Source organism: Myotis davidii, unplaced genomic scaffold, assembly GCF_000327345.1.
Source record: "Myotis davidii unplaced genomic scaffold, ASM32734v1 scaffold243, whole genome shotgun sequence".
Classification (NCBI taxonomy): Eukaryota; Metazoa; Chordata; class Mammalia; order Chiroptera; family Vespertilionidae; genus Myotis; species Myotis davidii.
Window position 1 is genome coordinate 463,113 of NW_006295183.1, and position 15,001 is coordinate 478,113.

At 53.3% G+C, this 15,001-nt stretch overlaps 1 protein-coding gene across 1 annotated transcript; it reads right to left on the reverse strand.

Moving 5' to 3' along the window:
• Positions 1-3,637: 3,637 nt before the first annotated feature.
• On the reverse strand, positions 3,638-14,997 carry PLA2G15 (phospholipase A2 group XV; the record flags this gene model as incomplete). Its single annotated transcript, XM_006769828.2, has 6 exons — positions 3,638-5,902; positions 7,730-7,954; positions 8,302-8,400; positions 9,098-9,216; positions 11,548-11,704; positions 14,898-14,997. Coding segments are annotated over 6 exons (1,212 nt in total), but the record flags the coding sequence as incomplete, so codon positions are not given.
• Positions 14,998-15,001: the final 4 nt, after the last annotated feature.

Below are 15,001 nucleotides of genomic sequence, written 5' to 3' on the forward strand. Positions count from 1 at the left end.
GGGTTCAGGCTTGAGGACATTTTCCGTCCTCATCTTGCCAGACCCTGCTGACATCCCTCTTAGGGTACTGCACCCTCCTGCCTCTTCCTGTCCCGCTGGCTGCTCCTTCTCCATCTCCGAGGGCTCCTTTCCTTCTAATGGCTGTGGGGTTCAGGGCCTCCTGACCTCAGGCAGCTGAGCACTCCCCCTTAGCTTCCTGTCCGCAGGTCAAGCCCTGTCTCTCTCCTGGGCCATGAGGAGTCATTTCCCCCAGAAATGTATTCACAACTGCACATCCTTTGGTTCCATCTAACCCTTCCCAAACCTCTGTCCCCCACCACCCAGTGACCCAGCCAGAGATGGGCAGCACTTGGGCCCATCCTCCTCCAGCTCCCAGCGGTAATAGCCTCCGAGTCCCTGTCCTGCTCCCTCTAACTCAGCGGTTCTCAACTTGTGGGTTGCGACCCCTTTGGGGGTGGAACGACCCTTTCACAGGGGTCGCCTAAGACCATCGGAAAACACATATATAATTACATATTGTTTTTGTGATTAATCACTATGCTTTAATTATGTTCAATTTGTAACAATGAAATTGGGGGTCACCACAACATGAGGAACTGTATTAAAGGGTTGCGGCAGTAGGAAGGTTGAGAACCACTGTTCTAACTCATCCCCACCGGGTAGGGGGTGCTCTGAAAATACAGATTGGAATGACTTCATGTCTCCTCTACCTGAAAACCTCTCCACCCTCCTCCGTCCTGTGGACCTGAGATGAACTTTGAAGAGCCCTCAGTGGTGCTGCCCTCATACTCTCTGCTTGGAATACCTCTAAGTGTCAATGAGAGTTTATGCATATTTGGAGTCATTAGCGCCTGACCTTTCGCCCCCTGGATCAGTTCTCTTGCCTACCTGGCCAGGCAGAGGAAGGGCTCTGGACACTCGTGTCCCTCAGTAGCAGCCAGTCCACTTGACCTTGCAAAAGCCACATATACGACCTTCCAGTCCCAGTGTTGCCAGAAAAGGGACCAGGCCGGAGCGGGTCTGCCTCCGCTGGCCTGATTTGTGTTGGGTTCTTGATTTCATGCAGAAAAGATTTCACAACATGAGGCCAGGCGATTTTAAGAGTCCATTTATTAAAGCTGGGGACAGTGAGACAAGCAAAGGCTTAGGAGGGAACAAGCAACAGGAGAGCCCAGGCTGGGCTGCTTTGGCTCACAGGGAAGTCAGAGAAAAGGGGGTGTTGGGGACAGGTTCAGGGGGTTAGCCGGATCGAACTGCAGCTGCCCATTATTCCCCTGGTTGCAAGTGGGACCCTTAAGAGTTTAGGAGGCGCACATGTGAGAGGGAAGGAAGGCATGGGCGAGCACACCCTGCGTACTTGTCTTGAGGGTTTTAAAGACGGGGAGTTCACGGTCTCACACCGTTACAGCAGCCCACCGCTGAAAGCCCACTCTGCACCAAGTAAGTACTAAGTCAGATGTCCTCCAGCACCACCAGTGTTACTCGGTATATTTATTCATCCCCATTCTTCAGATGAGCAAACTGAGGCTCAGGAAAGTCAGACTGATACAGGACAGTAAAGAAGCTAGGAAAATTCTTTGGCAGGTGGAATGGAGAAACTGAGACAGATAGCTGAACAAACTGGCCGAGCACTTTATAGCAGATACAGAAGGTTACCAGGGGTGGAAATCCCTGGGTGCCTAGCAGTGGACAAAAAGAATTGGTGCCGGACCTCGTCACCAGGGTGGTCTTTCCTCCTCAGGTATATCCCTGGCTATGCAGGTTAGACCCCCCCCCTGACCCTTCCTCCCTAGCGATAACAGATATCTAGGCCTTGGTTGTATTTCAGGTCTAATCCCATAAAAGCAGCAAAACCAGGTGGGCGATGCCAGGACCAGCTGCGATAACTATTGACCCTCTGTTCCTGGCGCCGACCAATCAGTGGTGACCACGACCCTGAAAGTATTCACCTAGAAAAGCTGATGACTATTCTATTGAGATCCTTCCCTAAGACCTCTCCTAAACTCTCAGCCTTCAAAACCCAAGCCTAAGGAATCAGCATCCACTCTTCCTCCCGGGAGCAGGCCCCTGGGCATCCCCTCAACTCTAAGGGACCTGAGACTTGCAACCATGGGGCCTGTCTCTAAGGCCCCCTTTCTTCTGACTGGCCAGTGAGCTGGCGGCAGCCCCGCCTAGTCTCTCTCCTGTTGCTTCTCTCCTCCTTAGCCCTTCCTTATTTCTCTGCCTCCAGCTTTAACAAACGTACTCTCAAAATCACCGGTTTGGCTCAGTGGATAGAGCGTCGGCCTGCGGACTGAAAGGTCCCAGGTTCCATTCTGGTCAAGGGCATGTACCTGGGTTGCGGGCACATCCCCAGTGGGGGGTGTGCAGGAGGCAGCTGATCGATGTTTCTCTCATCGATGTTTCTAGCTCTCTCTCTCTCTCCCTTTCTCTCTGTAAAAAATCAATAAAATATTTTTTAAAAATCACCTGGAATCTTCTCTCAAAATGCTGTGAAATCTTTCCTGCATGAAGTCAAGACCCTCACGGGGGCACTCCCTGTCTGGTAACAAGGAGAGTCCACAGGCGACTTGGCTGAGCTGGCAGAGCTCAGAGTTGCACCCGTCTGCTGGTCCTGAAGCCTGCTCTGATTCCATGCTCTCTCTGCAGCTGTGAACAGAGGGTGGCAGTTCAGCTGAAATGGGTCAGGGGTGAATGGGAGTGCAAGGCCACCACCAGGGCGTGGCACGAATGGGCGGGCATCAGGGCAGAGCTGGGAGTCAGGCTGGGCAGTGCCTGGGGGGTGAGGGTCTGCTCCTTTCCATGTTGTCATCCTTTTGCCAAGGCCAGCGATACAGCTGGACCTTTGTTCCCCTAGACACCCTCCCCTCTGGACCAGCGCTTCTTCCAGGTTTAGCCAATAACTAGTGCAGTGGGAGGGTTCAGAGCGCCTTCTAGTGGCCTCCAGGATGTCTCAAAGCCTAAAGCCCAGGCTGGCCCTGCCCTATAGACAGGAACTAGAGCTCCCACCACCCTAACACACCTCTGCCTAGCTCTGGGCTCTGCACTAGAGGATTCAGGCCTGGACCTATGCATGTGTTCCTGTATCAGACTCTCTGTCTTGATCCATTTCCACTTGCTCCCCAGTCTCTCAGTCCATCTCTGCCCATCTCGGCCATACCAGTCTCAGCCTCCCTCAGTCTCACCCTGTCCCCTAGCTGGACAGATGAGGTGAAACAAAGTAGAAGGGTGGCATCCTAAAAAGAACTCTAGGTTCAAAGGATGCTGAGACCTACAAGCTGAGAGAGAAGAGAAAGCTGGGAAGGGGAGTCCAGCCAGGGTGACCTGCAGTCTTGTCTCTGGTACCCCGATCTGGGGTGGCATATAAGGCCTGCTGACCAGGCAGGAGCAGGAGCTGCATTCCAGAAGGAATGGTTCAGCCCTAACTGGTTTGGCTCGGTGGATAGAGGCGTTGGCCTGCGGACTGAAGGGTCCCAGGTTCGATTCCGGTCAAGGGCACATGCCCGGTTGCAGGCTCAATCATTAGGGGTTGTGCAGGAGGCAGCTGATCAATGATTCTCTCTCATCATTGCTGTTTTTATTCCTCTCTCCCTCCCTCTCTGAAATCAATAAAAAAAAATATTATTTTTTTTTTTAAAAAGGAATGTTTCAGGTCCTGGTTCTTAGTCCCAGGAGGGGAACTAGATTCCAGGAGAAGGGGCAGGAGAATAAAGCCCAAAGCGGCACATAGGAGCCACACTTTGGTGCTGAGAGAACCCACCGAGGCCGCAGGAAAGACCTGGGCCCGATTACCTGCTCTCTAGCCCTCTTACCCCTCCACTAGCTCCCTCCTCTCACACTCCGAATAGAGCCCAGGCCAGACAACTTTACAGCATCCAGAATACTTTTATTGCCACAATCAAGATATAGCCTGCTCAGAGCCCGATAGGGGGCCCACCCCTCAGGAACACAGGGAGAGACAGACGCTGGGTACGTACGCAACAGAGAAAATCCGGCTCCAGAGAAACCTGTGCGAGGGCGGCACAGTCCAGCCTGATTGTGGTTTTGGGCCCTCACCCAGAGGCTAGAACCAAGTCTTGGCCTATAGCTGTTGCCCACTCAGAGGGCAGACACAGACTCTCCAGCTCTGCTGTCATAGGAAGACCAGACCAAGCATGTCAAACTCGCAGCCCACGGGCCGCATGCCTCGTTTATTTGGTCCGTTAGCCTTTGAGTTTGACATGCTTGACCCACGCAGCATCTGGGGGCAGACAGGAACCCCGCAGGAGGGCTCCAAGGCACCTGGCTCTCACAGGGGCCCACTCAAGTTCCTGAACTAGTCCCTGCAGACTCAACACCACAGTGCTGCCTGGTGGAGGTAGGTGCTGGGCAGGGTGGGCGGGAGCCCAACCTCCTCTCAGCCCTGTGCCGGCCCACGTGGGTGCTAGAGAAACCCCATGGCAGGGTGACAATATGGTGACGGGGTTAGCAAGAGGTCAGGTTAAAAAAAAAAAAAAAAGGTCAGGTTAGGGAAGCTCTGAGTCACCTTGGTCCGATCTTGAGTTCTCTTTCTTCATCAGGATCTAAAAGGCTATGGCACTGAGTCCTGAATAGCAGTTCTAGGGTGAAGGGAGCCAGCATTGATACTGTCAATCGGTGACAGTCCATCAGGGCATCAGAGCTCCTGGGATACAGCCTGCAGAACTCGGGGGGTGGGGGTGCTGCTGCCCACTCCTCAGCTAGGCTATTCTTGGAGGTGAGGGAGGTAGGAGTGAATGCCCCACAGCCTGGGAACCACAGAAAACACAGCCCACCCCTGCCTGCAGGGGGAAACGGGCCGCCCCCAGAGAACCACAATTGGGCTGTTGTGCTGTTGTGCAGCAAGGCCACAGGGAAGCCAGCAGCTCCAGCTACCCGTGGCCAGTGGCAGTGGTACCTGTGGCTAGCCAGTGGGAAGGGTCACCCTAGGGACAAGGAGCCCATCGCTGGGATCTCTGGGGGCAGGGACCACAGCTCAGTGATATCCCTCACAGGAAGTCTGAGGGGCCAGGGCCTAGTGGGCAATGTGAAATGGCCACAGGAGTAGAAGGAACACATGGACCCTGAGTTGGGGGATTGGATCCAGGTGCAGCCAATCCACCTGCTGCCGGTCCTGAGGCCGCAAGGATTCCAGCAGCAGCAGCATTCTCTCCATTAAGAGTCCCTTGAGTGAGTCCAGACTATTTCTTCCTTCGTCTCTCCCAGAGAAAGGGTAAGAAACGGCACTTCCCAACGGCAGATGTTTCATAACCCAAGACGTATGGCCTTGGAAGGTCAGTTACCAAGTGCTAAACTCATGGGCCACGGCAGCCCGGGAGGTCAAGAGCAGCAGCTGTGGCCAAGCGATCCCACAGCCCTGCCTGGCATGAGAATCAGGGCCCAAGGAGCAAGAGTTTCAGATAGGCCAGGGTAGTGGCATTGGCCAACATCTCAATGTGCTCGCTGCCCGGCAGCTCCTGCAGTGAGACCTGGTGTTCCTGGCGGCTGCGCCAGGTCTGGCACTGCAGGGCACTCTGCAAGTTCACAGTGCCATCACCGTCACCAAAGTAGATTTTAGGGTCACGGTCTGGGAAACTCTCATAGTAGAAGGAATCTGGTGTGGGGACACCCGTGCCATAGAGGCAGTGCAGTGGCACGCCCGGTGGCATCATGGCTTCAACCAGCCCCTCCGTGTCCTGCCGCATGAGCCAGCCGTCTTCGAAGCCGATGTCCTGGAAGAACTGGCGATAGTCGCGCAACGTGTAATTGGTCGTGGATGTGCGCACAAAGACCTTCTCAGGTGACCAGGTATAGTTGTAGGGCAGCAGCCAGCTGGTAGAGACAGCAGTCCGCTGCTGCTCCCGGATCTTCACGGGACTGATGACTGGGATCCGGTTGTTGTCCCCTGCGGGGAGAGGGCTCCAGTCAGTGCTCAGGAATGCAAGCTGGCTGGGCACCGTGTTCACCACCACGGCCCCTGCTGGACCCCAACCAGTGGCCCAGTCAGCACACCAGTCTCTACAGTTATCATTATAACTCCCATGCCTGCATTCCCTTTTACTGTTTCCCTGTAATTTTGCTATAGCTGGGAAGCACCCAACCACTTGTTTCTTTCCTTCTGCATTTATTCACCAGGGATTTAGGCAACACACACCCACTAGGTGAATTATCACTGGGCCTGTAGGCACTGACCTTATCCTAGGTGAACCAGCAGGTTGTCAGCCCAGAGGCACAATCCTTTTTTTTTTTTTAATTACAATGAGTTATGCAAATATTTTTCTTTTTCTAGGCTTAGAACTGCAGCCGGCCAGTCCTGCCTGCCGCTGACCTGGGCAGCCAGGCCCCCAGGCAGGTCTGCAGACTAGAGCATGAGTCCTTCAAACACAGGAATGCTAATAATACACACACACCCAGTTGCCAGTGAAACTTCCAGAGGGTGAGTTGGAACTTGGGAACGGGAGCCTCTTGACCCTGTTGAGGACCCATGGCCACCCATCACTCTACCTCTCTGACTGACCACAGAACCATCGCTCTGCCTGGCAGGGCCTGGCTCTAAGACTCCTGAGGAAAGGGAGGCCCCCACCTAGGGGTCCATGACTATCACCCTTCCCACCGCTGTCCTGCTCCCAGATTGCCGGGCCTGAAAGAAGAGTTTCCCAGTATCTGAGGCAAAGCCAATCCAGGGTCACTACAGGGACAGGCACTGGCCTGACCTGACCTGATCACAACAATCCGTTGACCAACAAGCAGATCAGGCAGTGCCGGTGACTTGAGGAAGAAAGCTCATCAGATGGTTGGCCCAGCCCTGCGGGCACTGACCTTATCCAAGGTGAACCAGCAGGTTGTCAGCTCAGAGGCACAATCCTGGTTTATGGCGCCTAAAGTGAGGGGCCATGGGGCTCACACCAGTTCTGGCAGAGGGAGGGAAGCCCTATGGCTGCAGCTGGCAGATCCTGACAGTCATGAAAATGCAGGAGGCCCTGGCTGGCGTGGCTCAGTTGGTTGGGTGTTGTCCTGTGCACTGCAAGGTTGTCGGTTCAATTCCCAGTCAGCACCCAGCCAAGGGTTGTGGGCTCGATCCCCGGTAGGGGGGCATGCAGGAGGTGGCTGATCCATGTTTCACTCTCACACGGATGTTTCTATCTCTCTCTCCCTCTTCCTTCTTCTCCCATTAAAAAAAAAAATCAATTAAAATATTTAAAACAAAAAAGAAAATTCAGGTAAACTGGGGAGAAATGGAATGGGGAAAAAGGTGACTTTCTCAACCGCCTAGCAAGCAGGCCCAAACAGATCTGCACCTGCTTCCTCCTTGTGCTGCCAACAGAGGTTCTGAGCTGCTGCACATGGAGGTGCAACTCATAAACAGGAAACTGGCGTCTAGCCTTCCTTCTCTGGGGCAAAGGTGGGGATGAAAGAGTGAGTATGAGGATAGGGGAGAGGGAGAAGGTTCCCCCAAAGAACTCTGGGTCAAATCAAGTTAGGCAGCCAGACCTGAGCAGAGTGCGTGTACACGTGTGCACAAGCAAGCACCTGCATGACCAAGAGTTATGTCCATGTACATGCTGTAAGACACGTGCACAGATAACCAAGGCCCTCAACTAGAGAGGTGACATTATTTGGATAAGAATACCGTTCTGGAGAAAGAAGGGTTCCCCAGGAGGACACTGTAGAGGGGAAGAGAGGGTGCCACCCCCAACACCAGCCCCCCATGCTGGACCAAGCAGTTTCTTACCTGAGGCCAGGACGCGAAAGGTCTTGGCCACGCCCCCCCAGGGCGCACCCAGTGCCACGAAGGCACGGATATACTTGTCCTTCCAGGCCTGTGGCTGTCGCTGCAGAAAGTAGAGCGTGTACATGTTGCCCATGCTGTGGGCCACCAGCACCACGGGGCCCCCATACAGCTGGTGCATCTCCTCGATCATCTCCCGGAGGGCCAGGAAGTAGGGCCCGTTTTCATCTGCAGGCCAGAGCCGGGCGGGAGTCAGGCGCGAAGGGTCCTGGGGCCTGAACTATGACTGTCTCTCAGGCCAGACCCAGGACTAGGAGAGGATGCTACAATTCAAGTGTGAATAATATGGTTTCCCCTCCCGTTCAATGAGGGTAGGAAACAAAGGGGCTCCCTTCCGCCTCCTCAGACTCACTGTCTCTCTCCAGGGCTCAGAGGCCCAGAAATCCTGGGGTGACGGAGGGGGAAAGACAGGACAGATTGACAAGGAGTAGGGGGAGAGCCCAGGGCCTATGGTGACTGTGACCCCTTGTCCCCACCTCCCATGACCTCAGCGGGAAACGAGGGTGATCACTTACTTGGGGCTCGACGCCAGTCATAAGGGGCCCCCCGGACGTCCTCACCCCTTGTGTAGCCCCAGCTCACAAGGCTCTCTACCATGGTGTGGAAATAGGAACCTATACACAGAGATGTATAGGATTAGTCCTGACTGGTGTGGCTCAGTTGGTTGAGCGTTGTCCCATGTCCCATGCACCAAGAGGTCACCAGTTCAATTCCTGGTCAGGGCACAAGTTGGGTTGCAGGCTCCATCCCCAGAAGGGGCGTGCAGGAGGCAGCCAATCAATATTTCTCTTTCTCTCTCCCTCTTCCTTCCTCTCTCTAAAGTCAATTAAAAAAAAAAAGAGAGAGAGAGCCCTAACTGGTTTGGCTCAGTGAATAAAGCGACTGAAAGGTCGTAGGTTTGATTCCGGTCAAGGGCATGTACCTCGGTTGCAGGTTCCCCGGCCCTGGTCGAGGTGAGTGCAGGAAGCAACCAACGGATGTGTCTTTCACATCGATGTTTCTCTCTCCTTCTCCCTCTCCCTTACACTCTCTCTAAAAATCAATGGAAAAATATCCTCCGCTGAGGATTAACAAAACAAAAAAAAGAAAGAAATGCATAGGATTACAGAGGGTACTGCCAGTGCCAGCCACCTATAACATGCCTGCCAAGGACACTGTGACCTCTACTGCAGGGAGGTCCCTGAAGGAGTGCTCTCTGGCCACACTGATCAGAGAACGACTCTTCCTTCAAATTGAGTGGTTCCTCCCACACTACGAGTCCAGCAAAACCTCCAGCCTCACTCCCCAGAGAGCATGAGAAGGGCCACATACCCACACTGCTTTTGCTGGGATCCAGGAACTCCAGTGAGAAGGTCTCCCCAAAGCCAGGGACATGCACATCCACACCATCGGGAAACTGGGTGGCCCGGGACGTCCTGTTGTAGACCAGCCTGTCAGGAGGGAATACTGAGCTGGTGACCCAATGTTGGCACTGAATTTGAGTCCCAGTTCTGCCCTGTGTCCTGAGCCACACTCCCTTCTCTTCCTCAGGTTTGGTCTCTTATACAAGGGAGACCAAAAAGTAACTGGGGGTTCAGAGTTAGTCACTGAAGATTGCTTCTGTGCATTGTTCTGAGCTAAAGACAATTTTAGCTGCCCCTCCCTTTAACTTGAATTAGGGCCCTTGCCCATAATAATTACCATTAATTATATGGTAGGGCAAACTTCTATTTACTAAACACTTGTTCTTATCATTCTGTAAGGATCCATTGAAGCCCCCAGGGCACCTTACCTCAGCCCTGGCTCTTCTATCTTATGTACCCACTAGAGCAGTGGTTCTCAACCTTCCTAATGCCGCGACCCTTTCATACAGTTCCTCATGTTGTGGTGACCCCCAACCATAAAATTATTTTCGTTGCTACTTCATAACTGTCATGCTGCTACTGTTATGAATCGTAATGTCAATATCTGATATGCAGGATGTATTTTCATTGTTACAAACTGAACATAATTAAAGCATAGTGATTAATCACAAAAACAATATGTAATTATATATGTGTTTTCCGTTGGTCTTAGGCGACCCCTGTGAAAGGGTCGTTCGACCCCAAGGGATCGCGACCCACAGATTGAGAATCACTGGGTTAGAGCATCATCCTGATACATCAAGATTGCAGGTTCAATCCCCAGTCATTGCACATAAAGAATCAACCAATGAATGAATAAATAAGTGGAACAACAAATCTCTCTCTCTCTCTCTTTCTCTCTCAAATCAAATTTTTATAAAAGGGGAGCCCAGGACACTCTCCTCAATGTCTCCGGGTCACCCCCGAATGCAGGTCTCAGATCCATTTGGGAGAGGGAAGCACCAGGCCTGGCTCTGCCATGAACATCACGCTTGACCCCAAAAGGCAACCTAACTTCACAGGCTCCCATCGCTCCATCTCTATGGATCCAGCTCCTAGAAGCCACCACCGTACATCACAGGGCAAAGGAGATGTTGAGAGCAACACATAACAGAACCAGACAGAGAGACACCCCCCACACATGCCTCAGAGGCCACTGTGTGGGTAGACAGACCAACCTTAGAGACATGATGAGGAAAGGGTGGTGGGAGACAGGGGGAAGGCCTTATGCTAAACCAGGAGCCCTGCCAAGGAGGCAAATGTGCCCGAGAAGACACAAGCTAGACAAGCAGTCCCTGATGATCCTGAGTCCCACCCCATCCTAAAGATTAGCTACAGAAAGATGACAGGATTCCCAACATTGACCCAAATAATAGGTCCTGGTGACCTACTCTCTCAAGGGCAAGCTGTAGATCACCCCAATGGCCACTCAGCAAAGTGCAGAAAATTGTTCTGGAAAGCCAAGGTAGCTCTGTGCCGGGTGAAAGTCAAACAGGTCAGAGGAGCAATGAAGGTAGATAAGCCCCTTTGGTGTCAGCCCGCACCTCCGATCGGCAGTAACTGAGACCATGTCTCCGGTACAAAAATAGAAATGCAGATCAACGGCCCAGGAATGACTCTGATGACAAACACACACAGAAGAGGAAAGAGTCAACAAAGCAGGCATCTTAAACGACGGGAAGGGCAGGGTGCCTGGAGAGACAGCTAGTGCGTCTCCAAGAAAAAATGTTTAATTTGTTAGATTCCATTCGGCTCGAACATTTTTTTGAGCACCAGCTGAATTCCAGATTCTACCGCTACAAAGATAAAAGAGATAGAGTCCCTGCCTCAGGGAGCTCAGTCTGAGAGGGAAACTTAGCTCAGGGTCATACAATTCTGGGTTGGAATCCTGGTTTTGCTCCTTATTAGCTGAGTGACCCTGGAAGTTTTGTAACTGACCTGAGATTCCAGATGTCCTTACTATAAAACTGGTTTATAAACAGCACCTCTTCAATAGAGTTGCTATAAGACCAAATGAGCCTGGCTGGTGTGACTTGTGACTTAGTGGTTGAGCATCGACCTATGAACCAGGAGGTCACAGTTCAATTCCAAGTCAGGGCACCTGCCCAGGTTGCATGCTCAAACCCCAACGGGGGGCATGCAGGAGGCAGCCAATTAATGATTTTCTCTCATTATTGATGTTTCTCCCTCTTCCTTCCTCTCTGAAATTAGAAATTCTGTCTGAGAGACACAGAGACGGTGCCAAGCAGACTAAGGAAATGGGAAGTGAGAAAGGGGAATGACCTTAGGCCTCTTAGGTGGGGATGAGCTGGAAATGGACTCTGGGGGCCTCTGTAGGTGAGTTGGCGAGCAGCACCCGGCCTGTACCCCAGCTCCCACCTGACATTGTCGATCCAGCAGTCAATGATGACAGGCAGCAGCAGTTCGAGGTTCAGCCAGAGCGTGAAGTAGCTGTCCGTCTTCTTGGAGCAGAGGTAGTGCACGACCTTCGGCTTGTCCAGCTTCGCCTCCAGCTGGTTGCCCAAATCGCCAGGCACTACAGTGGGGCACAGAACATGCATGAGGCCCTGGGCCCGACAGACTGGAGACCCTCAAGGCTTGAATCCAAAGGCTTTCCACCATCCTAGGCAGGGCTTTGTCCACTCTGACCGGATTGGGAAACTGGATAGAGCACTGAGCCACTGAGCCAGCCAAAGGAGAAAGCACTCCAAGACAGGCTTGCAGAGGACGGCAATGAACAGAAACACGACGGGAAGAAGCTCATACTGACACCTGCTGACCTACTGGGGTCCCAGGCTTTGCTAAAGGCCAGAGTCCGGTAGGTTCCAAAGGACAGGCCATCTGCAGAGCCCTAGCAGCTGGGTACACATGGACCAAGCACTGGAGATGGCTTCCCTGAAACAACACACCATTCTGGTCATAGCTGGTGTGGGATCAGGGAGACTAGGCCTAAAGGGTAACCTCTCTACCTGAACTGGCCGATTGATTCCACAAAGAGCCCTGGGGAGCCTTGTGACACTCAACTTGATCCCCATTGCTTCACTGCCCAACGTTCAAGGCCTTTATTTTTATGATTTTAATCCTCATCTGTTTATTGACGAGAGAGAGAGAGAGAGAGAGAGAAAGAGAGAGAGAGAGAGAGAGAAAGGAAAGAAGGAAGGAAGGAGGGAGGGAGGGAGGGAGGGAAGGAAGGACAAAAGAAAGAAAAAAAGAAAGAGCAAGTGATTGGTTGCCTCCTGTGCACAGGCTGACTGGGGACTGACCCTGCAACCTAGGTATGTTTCCTGACCAGGAATCGAACCCCCAGTCTTTTGGTGTATGGGACGACGTTCCAAACAACTAAGCCACCCAACCAAGGTAGCATTCAAGGCCTTTTAAAGTTTATTTACTCCCAGTGACCTTTCAGGCCTCATCTGCTCCCACATGCCATGCTCTCAGCACCTCCCATATTCATCCTTATTTAAGATCCATAATCACTAAGTGAACAACCAGCGCTTGGGTCTCCTTGGCATTCACTGGGCTTGGACTATGGACCCAGCCCTGCAAAGGGCATGCCCTCCCTGTGCACCATCTCACAATGTCCTGGGGGCAGCCACGGGAGGCAGTTGCAGCACCTGCCTTCACCTCCCTTCATGCTGTGGGTGCAGAAGTGGGGAGTCCCCAGCATGACAGGCCTGTGGACTGGGCAGGGGAATACAGAGACCTTGGTCATTATCTCCACCATGGGAAATGGCTGAAAGAGGAAGCCACCAGTTCTGCTTTGTCTGGATGCCTTTCACACTGGACAGGCTGTGTGGCCTCTAAAAATAGCAGTGGTCACTTCCTCAGACCTTGAGCCTAGAACTAGGATAAAAGCCATCCACGTGCCTTTCGCCTCAAATAACACTGGGAGAGAACATCCTTATTATGCCCACTTTATAGATGAGGACACTGAGTCTGGAGGAGGTAGAAATGGCTTACTATACAGTCCCTTCCCCCTGCTCAGGGTCTTCTGTGTCACTTTTCTGGCCTCGGCTTCCTCTCCTATCCATTTGAGCCCCACCCAGAGAGGCTGGTCCTCTCCGGATTACTGATCTGTGACCAGGAACAGCTTGTCCACTGCCTGCCATGGGGTTTCCCAGAATTAATACCAACTGCCTCACTCCCTGGGGAGGTTAAGATTCCCACGGCTCCATGGCTCTGGGGAGGGACTGAGGCTCCTCTGATCCGACCTAGGATAACTGAGAACGGAATGACTTCATGAGTTAGCACCAATCCAGGAGAAAAGGCTGCAATCCTTTCATGGACCACACACGTCCCAATGCCACACCCTTTTACTCAGAACTCCTTAGACTCACACATGACTCCCTGCGGGGCCGCAGGATAAAGTCCAACCAGTCACGAGCCTCAACAATCTACTCCCCCCACCCTCCTACTGGACTCCTTCCCTCCGATATGGTCCCTGTGCCTGAAACTCTCCTGGCCACAGCTCCAGCCGCATACTCCCGGAAGCCTGCCTGACTGGGTCCATGGATTCTCTGCTTGCCCAGCCCAGACCTCATCTCCGGGGATCATCCTGGGAGCCTAAGGAAGGCAGAGCCAAGGGTGCCCAACTCCCATGATTAACCAGGGCCAGCATCCCCCTGAAGCATTTCATGGCCCAGAGCTCCCGGTGGGGGAAAAAAAAGCCTTCAGGAGTCCTGGCTGGTCACCTGCACACTAGCTCTAGGACAGAAGTCTCATCCCTGCCCACCACCCACCCCAAGGAAGTGCCGTGACGCCTGTACAGCTGTCAGGGGTCAGGACCAAGAGGGGGCAGTGAGTAAGCAGGAGAGGTCGCCTGGCTCCAACAGAGTTGAGTCCAAGTAGGTCTGAAAGTACAAGAGTGCAGGCAATCTCCCTGACATCTGTTCACAGCCACGGTCCCACCTCTTACCTCTGCCTTTAGCCAGCCTCAGAGTCCCTAGGGCAGCGGTTCTCAACCTGTGGGTCGCGACCCCTTTGGCGGTCGAACAACCCTTTCACAGGGGTCGCCTAAGACCATCCTGCATATCAGATGTTTACATTACGGTTCATAACAGTAGCAACATGACAGTGACGAAGTAGCAACGGAAATAATGTTATGGTTGGGTCACAACATGAGGAACTGTATGTAAAGGGCCAGAAGGTTGAGAACGACTGCCCTAGGGTCTCCTCCCTCAGGCTCAATACTACCCATCTGATCAGTCCGGAGGGAGCCCTGGTGGCAGGTTAAGACAGGAATCCTTTCCCCAATGAGCCTCCTTTCCGCAACGCCGTCCGAGATGTAAGGGGCTGAAGGGGTCGAGGGAGACAGCCTACCAGTCAAGCCGAAGTCAACACTAATGCCCCTGGGGCCAACTCTGGGGCCACCTTACCCCCAAACCGGCCCTCGGGAGTGGGGCCAAAGGGTCTCAGTCTTTCCAGCTTTAAAAAAAAGGGGGGATACGGCAAGACAAGGTTTGGGACTGGCGCGGACAGGCAGACAGATGGACAACCGCAAATAACACTCCTTACCCCATAATCTACAGGGGAAGGTGACAGCGAGGTTGACCACACCCGCGACCAGTATGGCAGGAGGCGGACGGACCGACCCAGATGACAAGACGGTCTTACGTCCCCCTACCCCGTGCTTGGAGCCCATGCAAACCGGGGAGACAGTCCCCCTCACCCCCGTACCCGGTCGTGTCCGACGCACAGCCAACAGACCCACTACTAGACTCGTGCCTCACCCAGGACCACCGGAGGGGGGCGTCCGGTCGGAAGCGCCGGGTCTGCGAGCAGCAGGAGGAGCAGGAGGCCCCCCGGGAGCAGGGCTGCGCAGCGCGGGCAGCGG